The sequence below is a fragment of the Chenopodium album genome, chromosome 21 (assembly GCF_948465745.1).
Source record: "Chenopodium album chromosome 21, dcCheAlbu1.1, whole genome shotgun sequence".
Classification (NCBI taxonomy): Eukaryota; Viridiplantae; Streptophyta; class Magnoliopsida; order Caryophyllales; family Amaranthaceae; genus Chenopodium; species Chenopodium album.
The window spans coordinates 34,423,175-34,448,824 of NC_137854.1; the positions used below are offsets into that span (position 1 = coordinate 34,423,175).

At 35.5% G+C, this 25,650-nt stretch overlaps 2 protein-coding genes across 3 annotated transcripts; both read left to right on the forward strand.

Moving 5' to 3' along the window:
• The first annotated feature begins 757 nt into the window (after positions 1-757).
• LOC145600710 (uncharacterized) lies at positions 758-1,740 on the forward strand. The gene is made up of 2 exons (XM_081656586.1): positions 758-971; positions 1,073-1,740. Exons 1-2 carry the CDS (start codon positions 758-760, stop codon positions 1,738-1,740), a joined length of 882 nt encoding a protein of 293 aa, XP_081512712.1.
• A 10,831-nt stretch (positions 1,741-12,571) lies between these two features.
• LOC145601189 (uncharacterized) lies at positions 12,572-21,970 on the forward strand. 2 transcript variants are annotated; one of them, XM_081657142.1, is made up of 17 exons: positions 12,572-13,052; positions 14,450-14,662; positions 14,920-14,978; positions 16,121-16,258; positions 17,763-17,837; positions 18,030-18,113; positions 18,213-18,274; positions 18,428-18,497; positions 18,700-18,775; positions 19,000-19,130; positions 20,183-20,242; positions 20,343-20,417; positions 20,506-20,610; positions 20,694-20,789; positions 20,905-20,985; positions 21,089-21,190; positions 21,283-21,966. In XM_081657142.1, the coding sequence occupies exons 1-17, from the start codon at positions 12,749-12,751 to the stop codon at positions 21,349-21,351; spliced, it is 1,800 nt and encodes a 599-aa protein (XP_081513268.1). In that variant the 5' UTR covers positions 12,572-12,748; the 3' UTR covers positions 21,352-21,966. The 2 variants fall into 2 exon arrangements, with proteins under 2 accessions (XP_081513268.1, XP_081513269.1); XM_081657143.1 differs by having other exon boundaries at positions 12,847-13,052; positions 14,443-14,662; positions 21,283-21,970.
• Positions 21,971-25,650: the final 3,680 nt, after the last annotated feature.

Here is a 25,650-nt window from a genome sequence, read left to right on the forward strand (position 1 = left end):
GTTCAGTTCAGTTCAGCTGAGTTCAGTCAATGAGAACAGGCCCTAAAAACTAATTACAATAGCTACAGGTTTATTGTAGCCATTGAATATCATCCAACTTTGTAAATAAAACATAAGTAACTTTTTTTCTTTCAAAAAAAAAAAAAAAAAAAAAAAAAAACATAAGTAACTTTTATGTATATTAAGTTAATTTTAACTTCCCTAAAAAAAAGAGTTAATTTTAACTTATATTGGGATAACTTTTAATTATTATCGTCTTACAATTGTTGCACAATAGTTATTGTACTATTTGTACACCCATGCCATTTGCTTAAATAAATTTATAATTTGACAAAGTATATATCTCAGTCAATAAAATATATAATCTACAAATAAAAAGATAATGTAATACTCCCTCCGTTTTTTTTATTTGCATAATTTGGGATTGCACGGAGTTTTAGAAGAGTAATTATAATATTGTGAGTGGGTGAATAAGTTATTATGGTAAAAGGAATGTGGAGACATGAAAGTGAAAGTATGTGAGAGAGAGTAGTAGGGAATAAAAATAACTTTTCAATTATAAAAAAAAAAGCTTTCACTCTCTAGAATTCTAGTCACTGGAGGTTTTCTCCTACACTCTTGTGTGTGGAGCTCCGGGAGCTGCTTTCTTGAGAAGAGCAAGCAAGGGTATTCTTCGAATGCCATTCAAGTGTCTGTGAGTTCTCTTTAGTGTCTTTTAGCTAGTTAGTTCCGTTCTGTTCCTTTAGTTAGTTTAGGTATGGAGGTGGAATTTTCGTCGGGAAATGAAGTTCAATCAACTCAGGAGCTAGACTTAGTCAGTAGGTCAGTCATAAGATTGGATCATGAAGGGGTTGAATCAGCAACAACGGAAGTCAGCTCTAATCAGGAAATGGTAGTAGTGCAGGATCAAGATCAAGTGGGGGCTGGAAACACCATTATGACAGCAGAGACAGCAGTGAATCCCACTGTTGGTAATAGATCAGTCCATAGTCCTTCGAGGAGGCAGCTGGGATCATTTAGGGAGGCAGTAACAAGCTCTTCGCATGGTTCAATGAGGCGAGGAAAATTGTAGTTGCATCACAAGAGTGGGAGGATGAAGAGGATGATACCACAATTCATTCTCATGCTGTAAGGTTTGACAAAGCAAAGTTAAAGGAGTTAAGAAAACCTTGGAATATGACACTAATAGGGAAGTGTCTGGGAATTAAAATCAGAGCAGAGTTCATTAGCCAGAGAATTCAAAGAATGTGGAATCCGAAGGGTGGTGTTGAAGTAATTGAGATGGAGAATGGAGTTTATCTCTTTCGTTTCTCCTTGCAAGATGATCTGGAAAAAACTCTCTTTGGAGTCCCCTGGTTCATTCTAGATCATTATTTAATGATGGCAAGATGGAAACCAAATTTTAGACCCTCATCAGAAAGTTTCAAAAATATTTCAGTTTGGATTAGATTCCCAGAGCTACCGGTGGAATATTACGAGAAAGAAGCTTTGTACAATATTGCAGAGGTCGTGGGTAAACCAATTAGAGTAGATTATTCAACAGATAAAATAAGTCGATGCCGATATGCAAGAGTGTGTGTCGAAATTGACATGGAGCAGCCTTTGGTCACAAGAGTATGGGTAGGCAAGGCTTGGCAAAAAATTGAGTTCGAAAAAATTCATAGCCTCTGTTTTGAGTGTGGAAGAATAGGTCATTCGAAGGAGCAATGCGGATTGCGAAAGGAGAATCAAAATCAATAAAAGGAGAAAAACAAGGTACAAGCTAATTGCACACCTATGTTGGAAGGAAGAAGGGAGAAGGATATTTTAATGAAGGATTGCTCGGAGCACAACAAGACTATGCCGTCTACTGCTATTCTGCAAAAAGAAAAGGAAGGAGATATAGGTTTGCAGAGAGAGGATGTAGAGGTGTATGGGCCTTGGGTTTTGGCGGCAACCAAAAAGAGATATTACAAAAAAAGATGATGGTAATAGGAGGGAAGGAAAAGTAGAGGGGGAAAAGAAAAATCCAAAGGAAAGATTTGCAACGGATAAAAACAAAGGTAGGTACCCTAAGGATGCTAGTAGCCGCCAAATTAAGAATAAAAAAATACAGTGGGATGTTTTGCTCGAGGATCAAGAGGAGGGTGAATTAAAAAATCAGGAGCTTGAACATAGGGAATTAGAAAAAAAAAAAAAAGGAAATCACACTCAGCAAGATTTTTCCCCAGAAAAAACATTAGCGTGGAAACCAGCCAACATTAATGGTGGTACTGTCCCAAGACAAAAACCCATTGAACGCACCAATGGCGTTTCGTCTTCAACCACCAACCCGATTTCAAATTCGAGTATATCAAATACGACTGCCCCTGCTGTTAATTCCATCTCTGTTTCTAGCCCTTCCCCTGAAATTATTCCTGAAAACGTCGAAATTAACCGGAGAAACTCAGAGCTTCAGCTGCGTCGAATTGTCAAGAATCGATTCCAATTCCACCAAACCGTCCAACCATCTAGATGAACCAAACCCAGAACCCACACACAACTTGCCTATCACCGTACCACCCCTCTCAACACAGCCTATTATCACCACCAATAGCACCAACGATACTACCACCACCGCCATATTTATCGACCAAGAGCCGAACCCCATCCATTCTATCCCGGGGCTCAATTTCATCACCAACTCATCACCTATTCCCAACATTCTAGACTCCACACATATGGCCATTGATGAAATTAATCCCACCACCCACGGAAAAATTGAACATAATCAAAGCGGGTATTCGAATAATGATGAATCATTTGCCCCCACCCGTTCATCCCGATCACGAAAATCTATTCATCCCTACAGAAATTCCACCAAAAAATTCACCAATCCTACCACTCCAATTGACAAGCCATATTTTGAATTTAATGGAGCACAAGAACCTCTTGACAGTAATGGAAACGAAGAAGGATGTAGTGGGTATCGAGATGGATATCCTATATGCATCGACAAGGAATTTAATTCAGGAGATCCAAATGATAGGGTCTCCTCTGTCAATGGAAGACATCTGGGCGATGGGGAGACTAGAGCAATGGCAGGATTGGGGGAGGTTGTTCCCAACCAGGAACAATTACATTGAGCAAACAAAGGGATTTTTCCCGACTACCCTCTTCCATACGTGTCCATGAAAGCAGTATTATGGAATGTTAGAGGTGCTACAAGCAAAGATTTCGCTCCTCATGCTATCGAGGTGGTGAGCATGCATAAACCAGAAATTTTGTTTTTATTAGAAACAAAATCGACTAATGAAATTGCACAAAGATTGTGTACAAGACTTGGTTTCGAGGAGGTAAAGACTATCCCTCCACAAGGGCTTAGAGGCGGCATTTGGCTTTTCTGGAGGAAGCCAGCCATTCTTATGGATTGGGTTGCGGATAAGCCGCACATAATCCATGCCTTGTTCAAATTATCACCTACTGATCCCAAAGTCCTTATAACCGGAGTGCATGCTCCTTTGATTCTTAGGGAAAAGAAGGAGCTGTGGCAGAAATTGGGAGATAACCCACCTCCTTCTAATACCCCGTGGCTAATGATGGGGGATATGAACGAGGTGGTGCATCAATCAGAAAAATTGGGAGGTAGACCAGTGTCTAACTCGCAAGGTAGGGCATTTAAGGAGATGATTGATGGGGAAGGGCTTATTGATATGAAGTATAGTGGTCCCGCGTTTACTTGGAACAATGGAAGGGAAGGAACGGAACTAATTAGGGAAAGGCTCGATAGGGCTCTTACGAACGCTGAATGGCTGAAGGTTTACCCTCAAACACAGGTATTTCACTTGGCTAGAACATACTCTGATCATTGTCCTATAATGGTTGATACTTGTTGCATGTCATATTCTGGTAACTATCCTTTTAGATGCAAAGAAGCTTGGATTGAAAACCCTAGCTTTGGAGAATTTTTCAAAAATTCGTGGGATAAGGGTAGCAATTTTTATGAATCTAAACTTAATTTTACTACTGAAGTAAGGGAGTGGAATAAGTTCGTGTTCAATGCTAATACTCTTAATAAAAATCGGCTCATTGCTAGAATTTTAGGCATCCAAAAATTACTCAGTGTAAAGTATTCGTCCTTCCTTATTAATCTTGAAAAAACCCTCTTAAATCAGCTTAATATCACGCTTAAACTGGAACGTGTTAAATGGGCGCAAAGGGCGGGGGTGGATTGGAGAAAATTTGGGGACTGGAATACTAAATATTTTCATATTTTGGCCAAAGTTAAGAACAGTAGGGGTAAGATTTTGAGCCTAAAAAATGAAAGGGGTTGCTGGATTAGTGATCAAGGGGAGCTCAAGTTAATGTGTGTTAATTACTTCAAAAAAAATTTTGAGTCCAAACAGATGAGTCAACCTAGACTAGTGAATTTCGTGCCTAAGGAGGTTGTTAATAATGATGATGATATGCTGCTGTCGAGTGAGATTAGTGTTATGGAGGTAAAAAATGCTCTTTTTTCTATGGCTCCAATGAAAAGTCCGGGTCCTGATGGCATTCAACCAAGATTCTTCCAAAAATATTGGGATGTTGTATGGGGATCTATTTTTGATCTTGTGTCTAGTTGTTTTAGGGAGGGTAAAATTCCAGATTATGTAAATGAATCTTTTATTCGTCTTATCCCTAAAATTGACCAACCTGAAACTATGAGTGATTTTAGACCCATTGGATTATGTAATTCGATTTACAAAATCATCACTAAAATCATTTCAAATAGAATCAAACCTTTATTGGGAGAGTTAATTAACCCGATCCAATCTAGTTTCATAGAAGGAAGATCTATCGATGAAAATATTTTAGTCATTAAGGAAGTTGCTCACTTTTTAAAAAAAGCGAGCAAAAGGCACCTTATGGCTTTCAAAATCGATATTTCTAAAGCCTATGATAGCTTAGAATGGGGCTTCATAAAAGAAACTTTAATTGGGTTAAATTTCCCAATGTCTCTTGTTAATCTCATCCTAAGTTGCATTACTACTCCGTCCATCTTTATTCTTTGGAATGGGGAAATAACGAAGGGTTTTACTCCTTCTAGGGGGATTAGACAAGGGGATCCTCTTTCTTCATATATTTTTGTTCTTTGTCTTGAAAGATTGTCTCTTTTAATTGAACAAAAGGTGGGGGAGGGATCTTGGGAGCCTATTAAGATTGACCGGGATGTTAGTATTTCTCATCTTTTTTATGCGGATGATGTGTTCCTTTTTGCAAAAGCCTCGGTAAGTAATGTTAATGCTATTAAGGAGGTTCTTCTTGATTTTGGTTCTAAATCGGGTCTTTTCATTAGTCCTAATAAATCTAAAGTGATCTTTCCTCCCAAAATGTGTCTTTCCCTTAAAAGGACTATCCTTAGTGTTGCTAATATTAAGGGTGCTCCTTCTTTTGGAAAATATTTAGGTGTTAATATTAGCCCAAATAGACTAAGAATTTCGGATTATGTTGATCTCCTAAATAAAACTAAAAATAGGATTAGGGGATGGCAAGCTAAGCTTCTTAATATGGCCGGGAGATGCACTCTAATTAAATCAGTGCTTAATTCTTACCCGCTCTATACTATGCAAACTACCTTGCTCCCTAATGCTATTATTGATGAGTTAGAGAAATGTTGTAGACGTTTTCTTTGGAATAAGGTGGACAAAACTCATTATCTTCCTAGAACTAGTTGGGAGAAGGTTTGCCTTCCTCTAGGTCTAGGGGGTCTTGGTATGCGTAACCTTAGAAATTGGAACCTAGCGTTTATGGCAAAATTAGGATGGAGAATTATGAATGACCCGGATAAGCTTTGGGTTAGGATTCTTCGTGCTAGGTACTTTAAGAGATCTACCTTTCTCAATTGCATTCCCACTAGCAAAGACTCCCCTCTTTGGAGGGATATTCTTAAAGGTAAGGAATTGCTTATGAAAGGTATCTCTTATAGAGTTGGGAATGGGAAAGACATATGTCTTTGGTTTCATAATTGGGTGGGAGATAAGCCCATTTATTTAGTCATAGACAAACCCATCCCTAACTCCATGGCACATTGGGGGGTAAATCATATTATAGACAATGGAAAATGGAACACTAACAAAATAAAACACATCATTCCCGAGTCTCTTTGTAAGTTAATAGAAAATATTCCCCTCCCTTTAGTTGCTTCGGTGGAGGATTCCCTTTGTTGGGGAATTGAGCCTAATGGTCAATTTTCTATTAAAAGTGCTTACAATTTGGCTTCCAATTTTGTTACCCATCCTACTTTTCCCTCTATTAATTGGAAGAAACTTTGACATCTTACCTTGCCCTTCAAGTATAAAATGTTGGGGTGGAATATTAGCCATCAAATTCTACCTACGGCTACTATTTTAGCTGAGAGAATAGACAATTTGGACTCAATGTGTACTAGGTGTAGTCTTGATAAAGAGAGCCATTTGCACTTGTTTAGAGATTGTATCAATTCTAGGACGTTATGGTCTAGGATCTTTGCGTTGAATAAAATGGACAAGGATTTTAATTACTACACTTTTTTTAATATTAATTGGGAAGGATGGATGAATTACAACTTGAACATGAGTACTACTTGGAGAATGGCCTTCGCTGTTGCTTTGTGGCACTTGTGGAAAGCCCGTAATTATGCAGTTTTCCAGTTAGCCATTTACCACCCTATTACTTTGTTTATTAAGTACAAATTGGACTTGGATGCTACTCTTAACATTTTTCAGGGAAAGGGGAGAATCCCAGCAGCTCTTATTCGTGAGACAAGGTGGCAAAGACCCCAGGGAGATTGCATCAAGATAAACACGGATGGGGCTTGGCGTAAGAACGGGCATATTGCTGGAGCAGGGGCAGTTGCTAGGCTAGCTGATGGTTCCTGGTTCTTCGGGAAAGCATGGAATGTGGATGGCAATAACTCAGCTCAAATCGAGTTGATGGCAATTCGTGGAGGAATAATGCAGTTAGCGGTTGATGCTCAACTCAAGGAAGTAATCATCGAGACGGATGCTTTGTCACTAAAAGGAACTATCGAGAATGTGGCTAAGTATGGAACTCATGAGCTTGCGGTGATTTTGTTGGATATGCAAGCGCTGCTCAGCAAGGGATGCTCGTTCTCATTTAATTATGTCCCAAGGGAAGCTAACAGGGTGGCCCATAATCTGGCTATGGAATCTGCTAATATTGCCATGGCTATGGGAACTACTAGTGGGGCGAAGTTCTTCACTGAGGCTCCGGAGTGTGCAAAGGATGTTTATGAAGATGAATTGGCAGGAAGTACCTAGTTTTTTTAAGACCTGCTTTTGGTATTTGAGCTCGTATCTGATGGATAATCATGTAATGGACTTCATTATTGCTTTGTCTAGTATTGTAGCTATGATTAATTGTAGTAATGGGCTGAAGGGAGGGATGATTAACAGCCATGGTAGGCATCAGGGTCCATCGGCTAGTAAGCTTAGGGATCCTAATTTTGTAAACTTTGATCTTCATCATTAATTAATTTAAGCTCCCCTTTCCATTAAAAAAAGAGTAGTAGGGAATAGGGACCATGACAAAGAAATGATAAAATAATTTGAGTGGGATTTAAAGTAAGAGAGAAAAATAATAAAATATACTTAAAAGTTACTCCCTCCGTTTTTAAATACTTGCTCCATTTCTATTTCTTGCACTATTCATTTATCTTACTTCAACTAATATTTGTGATTTATGTATAGGAAAAAATATAGTCTTATAGGTACTTGTTGGAATCGTATCAATGAATAGATTATTGATTTTCAATTGTTAGAATTTATACTTATTGATAAGTAAAGATATTATTGATCAGAGATTAGCATCGGCAAACGTACCCAAGAGAAATGGAGCAAGTATTTAAAAACGGAGGGATTACTATACATAGAAATGATGCAAATAAAAAAACAACCATAAATGAAAAGTGGTGCAAATAAAAAAAACGGAGGGAGTAACTATTAACGGATGAATGAGCTAAACAGTTAGATAACTATTTATTAGTCTACCGATCGGATCCATTGTTAAAATTCGTTTTCATATATGAAAATGTTTGAAAATACAGTGGCGATTCGAGTATGGGTTCAGTGGCCTCATGCTAGATCTGGAAAAAATCTGATTAGTTTTTTTTATTTCAAAAATTGGTTAAAACTAATACTCCTTCCGTCCCTAAATTACATTCCTCCTTTCTATTTTTGGTATTCCAAAATTACATTCCTTCTTTCTATTTTTGGTAAGTTTTTTTTAATAAATCAATTCTCTTTTTCTGTTTTATATTTAATGCTTTCTCACTCATCCTTACCTAATCTCACTCATAATCCTTGTGCCAAATTACAATGAATATGATTGGTTAAAACTTTTTAATTAGGAGCATGTGATTGGTCCTTTTTTTTTTGCAAAGGATTGATGACTTGTCATGAGTAATAATTAATCTATCTTTGTACTTCCCATTGCATAATCTAATTATTGTTATTTGTCTTATTCTTCCCTCCTTAATTCCCGTGTAAATTTCCAAAGAGGAATGTAATTTAGGGACGGAGGGAGTATAATTTGCTACTTAGACAGTATTACGTTCAACAGCCCGGCGGTTATAAGCCTAACTTTTTACACCGTGGGTCGTGACGCAAGTTTGATGCTCAGCATCCATTTTCCTATTCTTTTTCATTTTTTTTGGCTTTTTACTTGACTAATTTACCTCTGATGCTAATATTACTGATGATTATGAATTTATATTTGAGAATTTAATTACTTGCAGTTAATGAAGATGATTATGTACATATTTACTCTTGAAAATTTAATTGCTTGTACTTTGTATAATTTTTGAAGTTTTTTTTTCTTTTTTAATTAACATGCATGTATACACCCATATAATTAATTAGTTGCAATATAGTATTTTTTTTAAATTATAGATTAAGTTAACATGTGTGCATATTGTACACCCATATGTCGAATGATTCCAAATAACAAAAATTTTCTAGAACCGCCATTGCGAAAATATAAAATACTCTGCAATTAATTAATTTGCTTGCCTCGAAGTATATATATATATAGATAATTATTGTGTAACTTATTGACTGAGCGGAGTCTATAGCTAGACTAACTAATTAACGATACACCTTAGTACCCCAAAAATAAAAATAAAAAAGCATCAGTTAAATTAGCTGTTTTAAAGAGAGTAAATAAATAGGTCTGGTATGTACATGAAATCAACACAGATAAAAACTCAAAAATGCATAAAAATCGATAAATTACACGTAAAATAATAGCTGTAACAAAGTTACGTACGTACCACAATAACAGTTTGCGAAATCAAATTCTAGTATTAACCATTAAACACGAAACCAACATGAGTCGATCAAGCTCATCAAGTGTATACGTAACAAACAAAGATCCTGTATATATGATTATTCAAATCCTTGCAACGGAGAAAACAAACGCCACAAGTCCAACCATCAAAGCAGAAAAGGGTGCAAGTGAGCTCGAACCGCCCATGTCATCACGGCCATTTGGTGTATCACCACCAGGTCCACCATGCTTCATCATTGGCATTGGGCCATCAGCATGATCATGACCTTCGTGAGCTGACACGATCACCACCATGGCAATTATACAGGCAGCAAACACAGCCACTTTGATTTGAGACCTAGCCATGACCAAAATATTTATAATAATACTCGGCTCGTATTTGTGTAATATTTATGCAATGCGCGGCTTATATTGTTATGTGCTTAGATGAAATGTAGCTGAGATTTATATAGAAGCTAAGCCATTCAATGGCTGGTTATATTATATGATCAAAATTATGTCATGTTCCATTTTTTCAAGCTTTAATTAATTTGTCATAGACACTATTTTTGAATTGATTTTCGTTATGCATGCAATTGAACAATGTGAACTAACAATTGTACTAGTTATCAATTGTATAGAGCAGCACGAATATCGCGTCACTCTGACTTTAATTTATGTACATAAGCAACATAACTACGTCCGTACTCTTGTTAATATATTCTGTCATTACGAAAGAGTTAACAATTTAATTAATAAATTAAAGGGTACTTTGATTTTGTCAAAATAACTGACTGTATGGCTTTGAGTCTTGACGACTTTTTCATTTCATGTTTATAAATTTGATGTTTTCTGCATTATTTTATGGATTTTTCCTTCATGAAAATGAAGCCCACTTTTAATGACTTAATAGTTTATTGGTGTAATTGGTAAAAATATAAGTATCAATATGAAAATAATAAAGTGACTCGAATTTTATACGTACTTCCTTAATTTCTAAACAACTCATGCATACATTGCCATAAATGATCATCAAAGAAAATAACATTGAATGTCCAAATTGAATAGTATTCATTAAGGGTGAATTTTTTTTTTTAATTAATTTTTTATTAATTTTTTAATTTTTTATTTATTTATTTTATTTATTTTTTTTTCTTTTAAGAGATTAAGGATAATATTGAGATGTACATATACATACATTCATACAAGAATATTTTTTTAAACATATTGACAAATTGAATGCAACATTTTAGCATATGCACATTAGCACATAAGAAGTTCTCTATTGAAATAATTGACATACTTGACTTTTATTTTTTATCAACTTTGACTATTGTACATGCCAGCAGCTAGCCGTATCACATAATGAACAACCTAAATCATGCATCATTTTCAATACTGAATAAATTTATTGAATCAAAGCATAATGTGATCATACTTTTTTGTTGCTGAACTGGATAAATAGTGAAGGTTGAGGTTGACTTCACAATTTGATTAAATTTTAACTTTAACAACTACAAGTATATGAGCTTTATTTGTCTAGTTCCTAGCCTTAGGAGATATTTTTCAACTAGGCAATGTAATGTTTGGTTCACCTTAATTTCACTTTTTCAGATCAGTTCAGAAAAAATAAGATTAAATTAGAAAAATTAATTCTAAGATGCTTTATTGTTTGATGTGCAATTATAAAATACACATTATTATGAATCTAACACAACCCCACTTGATATATTTTTTTCTTATAAATTAGCATACATATAAGGTCAATTTTTAGTCAGACAATCGGATAAGATTTGGAAAAAAAAAAAAATCAGATCAGATTAAAAAAAGGAAAATTTCACATTTGCTACCAGGGAAAGCACCCGTTTTTACATTTGCTACCCCTTTAATTTTTTATTTTATATTACTACCACCTAAATCAGAGTTTTTTAAAAATCACTACCACTTGACAGATACCGTTACTATTTCCGTTGCCACCACCCAACCACCGTCCAGCCACCACTCCTTCCCACCCACCACTTCTTCTCACCCACACTCCACCAGTTGTCACCGCAACCACCACTCACCGTCCAGCCAACCATCCGTGACTCCCTTCCCGTGACTCCGACCAAACCAGCCACCAGCGAACCCTTTCTTGCCGCCGACCAGCCACCACAACGAACCCCCCTTCCCTTTCCCCGTTCTCGCAGCAGCCCCGACCCCGCGACTCCAACCACCCACCCTGTCGGCGCCAGCGTTGCGTTCCCAGCCCCCTCGAAAACCCCATCTCAGCCCCCTCTCTCCCCTAGAAAACCCCCTCGATCCCAGCCTCTCTCCCCTCGAAAACCCCCTCGATCCCAGCCCCTCTCCGCGGGCCCCTCCCCTCGAAAACCCGATCCCAGCCCCAGCCTCTTCGCCCGTTCCCTTTTCCGGCCGCGTCGGCGTTGCTTTATCAGCCACAAATCGCAAATCCCTGCCACCCAAAACCACCCTAAGCGAAACCCTAAAACTCGTTTAGGGTGGTTTCGGGCAGGGAAATAGGGTTTAGGGTTGTCGGTTTTGGGTGGGGAAGGGGAGGGGTTCGATTCCAATGCCGGCCGCCGCCTCTTTGGGCGTTGGCCGTCGGCAGGGGGAGGGGGGAGGGTGGCTGACGGGGAGGGCAAGGGTTTTTGGTTGGCTGGTTTTTTTTTTTGTTTTTTTTTTAATTTTTTTTTAAAATTTTTTTAAATTTTTTTAAATTTTTTTATTATTTTTTTAATAAACTTAACGGAATCCGTTTTAGTGTGTTTGTGTGGTAGTAGTATAAAATAAAAAATTAAAGGGGTAGCAAATGTGAAATAGGGTGCTTTCCCTGGTAGCAAATGTGAAATTTTCCTTTAAAAAAAAAATTGAAAATCTATTATACGAATTCAAATTGGAGAAAGTGAGGGATAACTCAAATGGTTAGAGCTTCCTTCCCGGTTTTAGGAGACCTTATTACAGGTCTAACAAGACCCCACTTGATTTATTTTTTCCTTATAATTTAGGGCTTGTTCTCTTCAATTCAATTTCAGTTCATTTCAACTCCAATCAGTTTAGTTCATCCTTTCATAAACAATTCAGTTTAGCTTAGTTCAGTTTATCAAAACAGACCCAGTGTACATACTCAAACAAGATTTAGTTTAGCCAAAGCAAAAGAAAAATAATTTCAGATCAGATAAGCGAGAGAAAGTGAAATGACCCTGATCCAATAGCAGAAGAAAAAAGATAAAAGTAGAGAAGGCCCATATCACAAGGAGGCTGGGGGCCATTCATAATCTCAGCCCAAAATTCCTAACCATTTTGGCAACTCTCCCACTCTCCTCAGTCCTCACTACTTCGAGAAGCGGCACTATATCTTCTTTTCTGCAACTTCAACTTTCATACTACCCAGAAATTAACACCAGTATCACTTCTTCTTCATTCATCATCAAATGCTCAATTAACCCCAAAAAACCATCAAATTCCCCAAATTGAAGCTCCATTAATGGCGTCCACACCTTCTCCTTCCTCCACACTTTCTCTCTCCTCAACGCAACTCCCTTTCCAACCCCAGAACCACCACCCTCTTCGTCGGGGGTTGCTTTTTCCGACCACAATTGGTGGTCGAAGACGATGTTTGAAGCTCAAATTCTCCGCCGTAAAATCCGCCGCCGGAAGCGGTGGTTCTTCTCGTAGTCGTAGAGTAGTTTATAGGGAATCTCAGGCGCAAAATCCGGCATCAAATGCCCAATTTAAGGAGTTTGCTTCTGCAATTGTTCCTCCTGCTATTTTCATCGCTGTTTCCTTCGGTAATTTAACTGTTCTTCTTTTTCGTATTTCATTTGTTTGTTTGTTTTAAGGTTTTTTTTTTAGTAGAATGTAGATTGTTTAATTATTATTTTTTTAATGTTAATTGTGTGTTGAGAGAGCTGCATAGGGTATAAATGTAGACGGGATTCGATCCTAGGTCTTGGATTCGGTTTGATTAATGGTATGTAATTAAGTTAAATGATATAAGTTCAATGTGTAAATTATGCTAACTCTAATTCTGTTTCTATTGATTGATTGAGCACTACTTATGAAATTCAAGTAAGTTATAACTTACAAGTGTTTGGGGTGATTGTATTTTGAAAAGTTAGGTTCTTGTAACTTGGAAACCCGAATTTTGATTATTTTCATGATTTGAAGGATAAGATCATATATTTTGGGTCATTTGGGTAGTGAAATTATTTTAAGCAATAGTTAATCATAGGTCTGATTTTGGTAGGAGAAATTGGTATGGATATACAAATAGGATGCTTATAAAATTTATGTTTGTCAGATATTTGAGGCAATTGTGTTCCGTCTTTGGGATTTAGTGAACTTATGAATGTGATTAAAGGCTGTCCAATATGACTACAGTTGTAACTTATGGATCCAAAAATGCTGCAAATTGCGTTGGAGGGTTGTGTACTTGGTTTAGCTGATGTAAGAGGGAGGTAGGGTTCAATGGAAATTTAGGCTATTATGGTTTCGTGAGGTAGTTAAGGTGGATTGGATCTGCCAAAGTTCCACTTGGGGAGGCTAGGTGGTTATGCAATCCCTCCCTTGGGACAAATGCACACTTTGATTTTGCTACTTAGAAGTTAATTGTTTGGGATATGCCCCAATGTGGAGCAGACTTGTGCAAAAAATGCAGAGCGTAAAATAATTGGAGTTGCTTTTACCCTGCTGCTTCAACACCTTACTAAAAATGCTGTGTTGTGGTGTCTTGTATCCAAAATGATAGCATTATCTCCATTTCCTTGTGAAGTAATTCCAAGGTACTTAAAGCATCCATTTAAGAGTTCCTTAGTCCTTAAGGTCTGATGTCTGTATATCTTTGATTGGCTCCCTCGCAATACTTGTGACATTTTGTGTACTCATGTTACCATGAGCCTAACCCGTGTACTCATAATCCTAACTAGCCTTATCCTTTAGATATTAACTTTTGTCCCCATTGCTCCACTTTAGCATTAATCTCGCCTTTAGACATCTAGTTTCATCTACCAATACGATATCCTTGAATTTAACGTGATGCTATTTTCTCTACAATTGTTGAATGGACGCTAGATCATTAGACAAACATCTCTATGAGAAAACACTAGTTTTTATAATTGTTAGCTTGTTCCTGAAACTTAATGGAGGTTTCAAAAAGGGTTCACTAATTTGTTCTTTCAGCTCACAGTTTTGTGGAAGGTGGTTGGTAAAATCCTTTTGCCAAAGCCCCATAAGGCTTCAACAACAGAAAATAAACCTGCGTCATCGGAGATGAAGTGGTCATTTGCTGCTGGGACAAACTTGTTAAAAAATATGAGCCAGAAGATTGAGAGAGATTCAAAGTTAAAGCTCGACGACTTTGCCAAAGAACTTCGGTCATTCAATGTAGTTGATATGTCAGGTATGTTCAATCATGATATTATCCTGTGCTTCCTTCATGTCCCTCTTGAGGTATTCATAGAATCACTGTTTTAGGGTGGTTTCGAAATCATCTGTTATGATTCATCTCTTCATCATTACCGTTGTGCTTTATAGCCCTTTCTTGTTTTATAGCTGTCTCTATGATGCTGGTCTTTGTCTGCCATCTAGGTGTGAAAATTCAAGTGTTTTAATACTAAAGGACACTTCATCAAATTGATTTGCATTTATATTTTGTAGGCCGTAATTTTGGTGATGAAGGTCTGTTTTTTCTTGCTGAAAGCTTGGCATACAATCAGGTTAGATATGTGATAGAAAAAGATTTCTTCGTTCTGAATGTTGTCAGTATGTACTGAATTACTGACGTTCATGAGATAAACTTGATTAAAATGTAACACTGTATTGTTTATGTCAGGACATACAATAGGGCCAGTAGAAAAGAAACACATACAATATCAAATAATTAAAGAATTGGATTATTTATGATAAAAATGTCTTATTGAAGAAATTATAATATGTAGTTTTTATTGGAGAAGACGGAAGTTAAAATCCTCGTCAACATCAAACGGGGTGATCTTAGAATGCAGAACCTGGGATATTTGCGTGGTCCCTCATTTCTTTCCAAACTTACCCCCAGGTTGTCAGCGCGAAAAGACGATAGCACCCCTATATTAACAAACTTTGTTAATATAGGATATGAACTTGGATTTTCTCATACTTATTGTGTAGAACTATAAGATAAAATAATTGTATATGATAAAGTGGCATTTGACAAATATCGAAATTGAGAAATGAGCTAATCATTTAAGTACCTGTCATATTTTCCAATTAATAATTTAAACAAGCATGATGACTACAGCATAAGACAACACTTTGCAAGATAAATATCATTTGGAAGCCAAAGGTGAAGCTGTTACAAGATCAAAACTAGAAGTAGGGAGATAGAAAGACATATGAATTGAAATATACCACAACAAGAACAGGTCGATGAGAAATGCTATAACTAAAACAGGTAAATGAGAAGCCAAAACTAGAGTATAATGAGGAAGAAGCTAGGACCAAGTTGGTGCAAATGAATCAACGTAATATAGGAAAATGAAAGTACTTTAAGGAAGAGGGTGCTGTTGAATAATGAATATCAAATATGGAGCCCCAATTAGATTAGAAAAACTTTTTCATAAAAAGAGATATCTAACCAGCCAGCTCATTTACATTCTAAAGTGGACTCTCTAAAATTTGAAATCAACCAAAGGGGTAGGGATTTAGCCTCTGGTGCTACGTTTTCTTTAAAATATCCTCTTGTATGTCTATAACCATTTGTTCCATATGTTGATAGAACTCCTCTTATATTTATTTTTGGTTTGAAGTTTGGATTATCTGAAAAATCTGCTTTGCCATCATTTGCTAACTGCTGATTGACATTAACATCATTTTGCTTTAGGTTGCTGAAGAAGTAGATTTTTCTGCTAACGGAATCACATCAGCTGGAGTGAAAGCCTTTGATGGCATTCTCCAGTCAAATATCTTCTTGAAAACTTTAAATCTCTCTGGAAATACTATTGGAGATGAAGGAGCCAAGGTTAGCCTTTTGAAACCATAGCATCCACAATTTCAAAAGATGAACAATGTTATATGTTTGTATATAATAACAATTTAGTTCATTTTGTATGGAGCCTGAATATATATCTCACGTACAAATCATATGAAAATTAAAGATCCACATCTAGAAGTTGCACTTCTGTCTTTTTGCTTCATTATCCTAGATATTGTGCTATCATTGTTTGCTTTTATAGGATGGCAGCCTATAAAGGTCATGGTACTGTAAACAAAATGGCTTTGAAGGTGGCTTCTATGCAGATCTATGCAGAAAAGTTAAAAGTTTGAGTTGTTGAAGAAAATACGAGAGGTGGTCTCGGTTGGCCACATAACAAGCAAACATCATCATGACTTACTCCAGTTCTATCTAATTTGTCTTTTGTATTCAACCTGTTATGCATCAATAACCAGCTACTAATCTAATCCTTAGTGCTCATCGAATCTCCTAAACCCTTGAGGTGCTAAACTGCCCTCCAACCCCCCCAGGCCTTTGGATCAGAAGTAACAACTACAAATAGTATAGCACTCTGTAGTGTACAAAACAACCAACTTTAAGAATACTTTTAATTCATACAGCTAGCTCCTGGGTTGTGGTGCTTACAATCTACCAGCTTTAAGATTGGCCAAATTTTTTAGGTCACTAACCATCAGAGCCCTAACATCTCTGCTTAAATATTTAGTAGTATATGATTATGCTTCCACCTTGCTCTTAAGCAAGCTTGAAGGATATATGTCTTCTGATGGTCATCTATGAAGCTATAAACCATGTGCCTTGGTCTTCTGCCTGAAAACACTCTTTTGTAGAAGCTATGGATAATTGGATATATGACAAGTGGTGCATAATCTGTCTCATCTATAATTTTACAGAGATCTTATGAGCTTCTTGATCCCGAAAATAAAACATTAAAATTGTCCAGATCTTATGAGCCTCGAGGTTCTATTTTGTGAGGGTGATTTTGAAGAGCCTCATTTTGTATTCTGATAAATCAGTGTCATTGTGTGTCTCACAATCTGTATTGATAAATTGACTTAATTACATCTGGTTTGCTTCTTTACTTTCCTCATTATGTGTTTTCGCATTGATTGGCAAATATGATACTTCTTCGTTTCTTACTGCTCTCCCTACATAAATCTTTTAGTGAGACAAAATTGGTCAAAGTAAGAAGAACAATAGGAAAGAGAGGCAGTATGTAACACTGTAGAAGATGTCTCTTCCTTATAGTAGATGAAGACATTGTGTGAGACTGTTTATTGTGGATCTTGCCTTCTGCTATTCCTCCCTTCCCAATATATTTTGTTCCTTGCTTGTTTACAAGTAGATGTGCGTATGATGCCATATCTACTTAAGAATCACCATGTTGTTATAAGACATAACTACATTGCAAATGGATGCAAGGTATCCTAGATATCTGTTAAGCACATTACATTTTTTTTATCACTCTGTTGAATCTCTGTATGTTGTTATCATTTTTAATAATCTTTTGCAGTGCTTGTGCGAGGTATTGGCAAATAATAGTGGTATTGAGAAGCTGCAATTGAATAGTACTGGCTTGGAAGATGAGGTCAGTTTATATCTCAAATTATAAATTGGCACTGTTTGTTTTGTTTCAAAGGCCTACTTGAGCTCAGCTTCTTAGGCCTATGATTCACTCTTCTCCTAGACCCCTTTGCTTAAAATTTGTACCCCAGAGAATTATCAGATTTTAAACCACTTACTCATATACTGAAAATAAAGAAATACTCTTTTCATGCAGGGTGCCAAAGCTATCGCAGAAATGCTGAAGAAAAATACGACTTTGCGTACTATTGAGCTTAACAACAACATGATCGACTATTCTGTATGCTTTTGACCTTAGTATTCCACTTCTGCTGTATCTTTGTCAAACTGGGACTTGTGAATATGTTCTATTTATGTTGTGTTCCAAAAATGGAAGTAGGGATTTGCAAGTATTGCTGGGGCACTAGTTGAGAACAACACCATCCAAAGCTTACACCTTACGTGAGTTTAAGCTATCTAGATCTCTTATTAAAATTTGCAAGCTCTCTTCTGTTTCTCATTCTCTAGCTCTGTAACCTGGCCAACCTCCCTGAAATTCCTTCTATTTTGTTTTTGTACTAATTGTTTGCATTTATACGCTCTCTAACGGTGCAGTGGCAACTACGGTGGGGCTTTGGGAGTTGCTGCTCTAGCTAAAGGTATAGAGGCGAATAAGTCCTTAAGGGTATGTTTTCTATTATACTTGAATGCTTCTCCTGGTTGTTCTTTTGACTCGGTTTTAGTTGTAAGTTCCCTATGTAATAATTGATATGAATTGTGAAAATGTTTGCTTTTTAAGACCTTATTCTAATTAAAAGCAAATGCTTTTATGATATTTTGGTATTCTCTAGTACGTAATCTGAAGGCTAATAGATTATAAATATCAGGACCTTCACCTGCATGGAAATTCTATGGGAAATGAAGGAGTTCGTGCTTTGATGTCAGGCTTGTCTACACGTAAAGGTTTGTCTCTTTTTAATCTGTAAAACTTTAGGAATCTTAAGCTTAAGAACTTCATTTTTATCACCAATTTTCAGGCGCTTGATTATTAGTTTAATTATCATTTACATGTTTTTCCCTTTGTTCTCCACGGAGGAGAAAAGAGACATGGTTCTTTCTTTTCTTTATTTTTTGTTTTTTCATTTTGGGTTTCGGGAACAGAAAAACCTAATGGATTGTACTTACAGGAAAATTGATACAGCTGGATATTAGCAACAATGAAATTGGTTCTAGAGGTGCTTTTCACATAGCAGAATATGTGAAGATCTCCAAGAGCTTGTTGTGGTTGAATGTTTACATGAACGACATTGGGGATGAGGTATATTCTTACGTGCCTAACTCCTCCCCCTATCAGTCTCTTATATTTTTATTTTTCGTTGACAGTTTGTTATTATAAAATGGTGCTTTAGCAATGTGATTGTTTTGTTTCATACCTCAAAGAAGAAAATGGAAAAGGGAATTACTTACGTTTGGATGTCTTTTTATTTTCTTATGTGATATAAAGTTCAATCTTTTATCCAGGGATAGATTTTAAGGCATGAAGGTGGCAAACATTTGTTGTGCTTCTAATTATATAGTCAACCCCTGATAGATCATTATTTTTTTATTTTTTTTTATAGGAACCATAAGGCCATAGAGTTCTATCCATGACCCCAAACCTAATTCTACGTGTTACACAATTACTTCACTCTGCGTTGGACTGAAACCTCTCTTTTGTCTCTCAATATTGGAAGTTACCGAAGTAAATGGCTTGTATTAATTCAATTCTTGTTAGGAAAACCTATATTAAGATTTTCTCTCCTACAACTTCTGTTTCATATATGTACATCAGTTCAGAATGATTAGATAAATATGTAAGTCATAGATGTTTGCTTCATTATACTATGCTATTAGAGATTTTGCTCCTTTCTAGCAGAATAGGCTTTGCACATGACCTGGTCAACAACGCCGGAGAAAACTGTCAAAGTCCATTTTCTGGCAGTAGGTGGTGATTAAACAAACAAGTTTATTGGGTGCTTATTTTACAACATTTTTTTAAAGGTGGTTTGTCACAAAAGTAAGGATTTAAAAGGTGGTTTCTGACAAAGATTTCTTTTTTTTTTCTTTTTTCTTTTCCTTCTCTCATCTTTCTACTTGGTTTCCTCTTCCCTCACTTCTGTCTTGGAGCAAAATTTGAATCGAGTCATGTTATAATTGGAAATTTGATAATGATAAACTCTGTTATTAAGAGTTTAGAGGCTGACCCTGCTTTATTAGTCAGACTATTCCTATATTTCCTGTTAACTGTTTGTGGATAAGCTGTTTCTTCTTACTAATTCTGAATTGTTGCTTGATTTATCTTATCATCTTGAATGTTTACATACTAACTAGGGGGCAGAAAAAATTGCTGATGCACTTAAGCAGAATCGATCAATCACTACCATCGACTTGGTGAGAAAATAGCACGTTGTGTTAGCACAATGGTTTGATAATTTGCTTTCTACTGTCTATATATCATAATCTCAAAATTTTGGGATTTTGGAATTCTCAGGGAGGAAATAACATACATGCTAAAGGAATCAGTTGCATTGCTGAGGTCTTGAAGGATAATGATGTCATTACAACAGTAAAGCACCCTCATCCTCTCTTCTCCCAGTTATCTCTTATTCTTCTACATTTTTCACTTGGTTATTTCAACATTATTTTTCTCTTAGTTGGAAATTGGCTATAATCCAATTGGACCTGATGGAGCAAAAGCTTTAGCCGACGTTCTCAAATTTCATGGGAAAATTAAAACACTTAAACTTGGCTGGTGTCAGGTAAAGTTTTTATATGTAAAATGTCTGCAAACATATGCCCCTTGAGATATATATCTAAGATTTTCTCTTGTCATATCTTGCAGATTGGACGAAAAGGTGCAGAATTCATAAGTGATATGATAAAGTATAACACCACCATATCAACTCTTGACTTGCGAGCAAATGGTTTGATGGATGAAGTATCTTCCTAAATTATATGCTCTGAATTTCCTGGATATACTACTGTAGCCATGCTTGATATCTTTTTTTATTATTATTTCATTCTGTAATTTTTATGTTACAATTTTATTGCAGGGTGTGGTTTGTTTAGCACAGAGCTTGAAAGTGGTGAATGAGGCCCTGACTTCGCTGGATCTCGGATTTAATGAAATAAGAGTATAGACATACTGTCATCTTTTCTTTTCTTTTTTTTTTTTTTTTCTTTTTTTTTTTGAAAGACAATATTTTTCTCCATCTTTAATCTGGATTTTCTGGACAGGATTCTGGGGCATATGCAATTGCACAAGCGCTGAAGGCTAATGAAGATGTTGCCTTGACGTCAATAAATCTTACCAGCAACTTTATTACAAAACTTGGACAGGTAAATCCATTTAGAAGTAAAGTTTTTTGATAACTAATTCCCTTTTCCACTTTTAAATTGCCATAACTTACCTAGGTTTTGATAAAATACAGAGTGCTCTTACTGATGCAAGTGATCACGTATTAGAAATGAATGGACAGGAAGTCGCCATATTCTTCTAGTTTCTTGTTGCATAGAGTAATAGTTTTTGGCTGTCAGCATACCTATAGCAATTTAGTTCCTGCTCACATTTGTAGATTCTTTACATTTTAGACTTATCCCCTTCCATTGACTGGGGATGGAAATTTTGATGTTGAGGCAAAGTTAACATTAATAGATACTGTAGCTAACATTTTGATTGAATAGAAGTGGCAAACAAGTTCTACTCTGTTCAGATCATCAACGGCCAATACGTGTAACAAATCATTTGGTCCAGTTCCAACTTAGTCGAGTTTATTCAAGTCGATTCATGTTCAAGCCTATTTTCAATTTAGTTATTGTGATAAATAGTTTTATATCTCATTTTTTAGTAAGGCAGGTTAAGAAGGGATTATGTAATATTTGGTACAATTTGGAATGGGGTCTTGTAAGGTAGGAATTTGTTTTGCCAGATTTAGATATGATTCATGCACCAAAATAAGGTAGGTGAAGATTGATGGACATAAATGACTAAAGCCATTTGCGAATAAGATTCGTTCTAGGCAAGTTATTTCTCATTACTAGTCCTAGTCCTAGATTGTATGGATTTGCTGTCAAGATATTGCCATTTTGCATCTAAAATTGTTTCTTTTCCTCTCTTTGTAACAAATCGTTTGTGTATAGAATTTGTGTGTATCGGCACTCATGTTGTTTCAAGTTAGGAGTTTGTTTTGCCTGATTTGGATATGTTCATACACCAAAATAAGGTTGGTGAAATTGATGGATTATCTATAAATGACTGAAGCAATTTGTGAATAAGATTCTTTCAAGGCAAGTTGTTTCCCAATTGTATTGTTTTGCTATCAAGATCGTGCCATTTCGTGTTGAATATGTTATTTTCATCCCTTTGAACAAAATTTTTGTGTGTAATACTCGTGTTGTGACTAGTAATTCTCTAATGCTACAACAAGTGAATCTCTTTCAAGGTAGGTTAAATGCCATTGTTTCAATGTGGTAGGTTAGAATTGAATTTATATGGCTGTTGGTTTCTAACAAATGATATACTCAACACTTTCATGGTAGCTTATTCTTTTCCATGAAAGAGCTCTAACAAATTTAATGGTTACGGAGTTGGTTATGTAAAATAGTAAATCGGGTTGGATTACTGTTGTATTCGTTAACATGAGTAGACCTATTTTAACTGTTATTGACTTATTGGTATATATTTTTCCAAAACACTAGTTAATTGTCATGATAACATAATAGTACTTCGTATATCGTAAAAGTTTAAAAATAGTACTCTATATTTGTTTATTATTGAAGTCGAGTTTCTAAAATACTCCCCATAGTTGAATGTGAAAACTTTGGATAAGTATAGGAATGACAAAATATTATGGATAATCATCTTCAAATTATGATCCTTCAAAAAAAAAAAAAATCATCTTCAAATTATGACTCATGTAATTTCTTCAACACCAAACATCGTGTAAGAAATTCAAACATGGTAAACCACAACATAAAGCAATATTAATACATAATTATAAAGTCAATGATATTCTAATTATAAAGTCAATGACATTCTATTTTCAAAGAAAGGCAATTAGGATATTCTACTTTCAAAGAAAGGCAGTTATGCTAAAACATAAAGTATAGGACAATTGTTTTAACAAATCATTAGAATAATCTAATTAAGATGATGGTCATAGTTTAATAAAGTAGACCTCAAAGTAAATGCTACGGAGTATATTTAAAGGCTTCATAATGGTTGGTTTTATTTACATTTTTTTTAACTGTACAATTTATGGAATGTTGAATATAAACAAGTTGAAGGTGGAATTGTTTCATAAATAATGCAGGATATAAAATAAATTAAGCAGAAATATTTGTAGGCAAGCATGCCGACTTGCCGAGTAGTAGAGAGAAGGATCATTCTTATATGCTCAACACATTTTACCATTGAACCAATGTTGCTTTATATATTTAATGGATGTCGGTGGCAATTTATTGATTAAAGTGGGGGAGGGGGACCAATGCAAGATATGAGATTGAATCTCACTATATCATACCATTTTCGCTACACAAAAAATATATTGCATTAATATTTTATAGATCGGTGTTAGAGGCGAAGCCAAACTTAATTGAGTTGGGAGGGGGTTAGTCTTACAAAAATATAGAGCCTTAGTCCATAGGGACTAATTCAATAAGCGACTAAGCGTGAGTTAGGCAAAGCACCACAGGGGCTGTGGACCTCTTAGGCTGCAACTAAGTGTCAACCCTGTTGGGTGCCTATTTTGCTTTGCGTTCTCTAGCGATATTCCTTGCCATATTTTTGGTTCACATTGAGCCACATGTCAAAAATGACGTAACAAGATTTGATCATGAAAAGCTTGTGTGTGAGGCCGGACTCATCGTGAGTCCAATTTAATTGACAATAATATATGATATTAATATTCTAATATCTGACATTAATATTTTAATATCTGACAATAATATTCTATAATATGACGTGAATAATAGACTTGATTATACTTTGACTTTAAAAAAATTGAAACAAAAATTTACGTAATCAATAGATTTGATTTACTACGTAATTGTTTTCAAGATATAATACTCCCAATTGAGTAATGATGTACGCGTACACTAAAAGATGATGAAAGAAAGATGACATAATCATAATTACCTCAGCAACAATGATGTAAGCAAGGATATAATAATGTCAAATGTTTAAATAATTGATCATGCATTAAATGTATACTAAATTTGTTGTGTAGGTGTGAACAAGTTTCCATCCATGGTCTGCCGCAATTCATTACGAAGTACTCCTCAAAACTAAAGGTTCATATCTCATGCATGCTCCAGGTGTTGTTTATCACCTAATTTTAGCTGGTTGGTGGCAAAACATAATAATTTGATATGAACGATGTGATGTCTTATTACGTCTCATAATATAATGTCTATTTATTAATTATCGTTGTGTGTGCAATTATGAAACTAATTTTTTTTTTTTTTTTTTTTTTTTTGAGAAGCTTATGAAACTAATTTGACTATCGTAACCACATACGTATTTTAAGTATATACTTCGGAATAGTTGATTTACAATGAATTTTCCCAATTACAGATAATTATTGTGGGGTTAAGTAATCATTGGTAAATTGAAATGGTCTTAACAATCTTTGAGAAGCTTTTGCAGTGTCTATTCCTTCAACAAGAATCCCAATTTCTTAACACTAGTACCTTTTTTTATTTTTATTTTTTATTTTTATAATTTAAGGAGAAGAACCCTAATCAAACCTCAATTATTACGGGTTTTTTTGGTACGGTATTTGCATATCAGATACATTGAGAGTAAGGGGTAAGGATAAGGGATCCCCACCCTCAAGTGCCTCTAGTTGGGATTGAACCCTCAACCTCAAAATTGAAAGGTGCAATCTTTCCCACTAGACCAAGCTTAGTTTGGTAACACCACTACCTTGGAAGCACCTCGATCTTACATGAGACTCAGGCTTCTTTTTTATTTTTACTAGAGTGTACCCGTGCCCATGCACGGGATATGTAGTATATATATTTAAGAGGAAAAAAATAGTAGAAGTGATAGTTATTAAAGGATGGTTATTGTTTTTTTTTTTATTTAGTTTTATATTTTTTAAATAGAGGGCTGGATTTTGATTGAGTGATATGGGTATTGGGTAGTAAAGATGGTGGTTATTGGTTATTTTTTTCAAAAAAAAAAAAATAAATAAATAAAAATAGAAGGGCTAGAATTGCAAGGATGGAAATTTGGAGTGCTGTGAATGAAAGTTGGCAAAAAAAAAACCCATAAATTATATATAAGATTTAATTTTTTTTTTTTTGTCTTAAAAAAATAATACTCAGGCTATTTACCACTCAACGTCGCTCATCCATTATGCCCTCTTCTAGATGCGGCACCCACATCTTAAATTTAAATGTAAAATAAATAGACGTTATATTATGAGATAGAGAGAGTAACGTGTAAATAACTTTAAAAACACCATACTAGTTTATTTGAAGTTGAATTAAAATAAATAAATAAGTTGAATTTAAAATACTTCTTTTGCGGCGCATCCGTACAAAAGTAAGGCTACGTAGCACCAATAAATAATGAAGAGGACATAAAATTGACTACGAATTGTATAATTGATTTTCATTTTCTAATTATGTAATCATCTACATGCGTCATCAGTTTGCTCACTAATCTTACGCACATCCTTCAATTATTCTCCCCTATATATAACGTTACATTCGTTCTCTTCATAAACACATATCATTTTCATTCATATAAATCAAACTCAAATAAAGAGAGAAAATCAGAAAATCATATAATA

Coding starts and splice junctions, on each gene's coding strand:
- LOC145601189 (XM_081657142.1), top strand. CDS start 12,749: ATGGCGTCCACACCTTCTCCTTCCTCCACACTTTCTCTCTCCTCAACG. Junction 16,259..17,762: donor TTGGAGATGAAGGAGCCAAG/GTTAGCCTTTTG, acceptor AATCTTTTGCAG/TGCTTGTGCGAGGTATTGGC. Junction 20,986..21,088: donor TCGGATTTAATGAAATAAGA/GTATAGACATAC, acceptor TTTTCTGGACAG/GATTCTGGGGCATATGCAAT.
- LOC145600710 (XM_081656586.1), top strand. CDS start 758: ATGGAGGTGGAATTTTCGTCGGGAAATGAAGTTCAATCAACTCAGGAG. Junction 972..1,072: donor AGCAGTGAATCCCACTGTTG/GTAATAGATCAG, acceptor GGAAAATTGTAG/TTGCATCACAAGAGTGGGAG.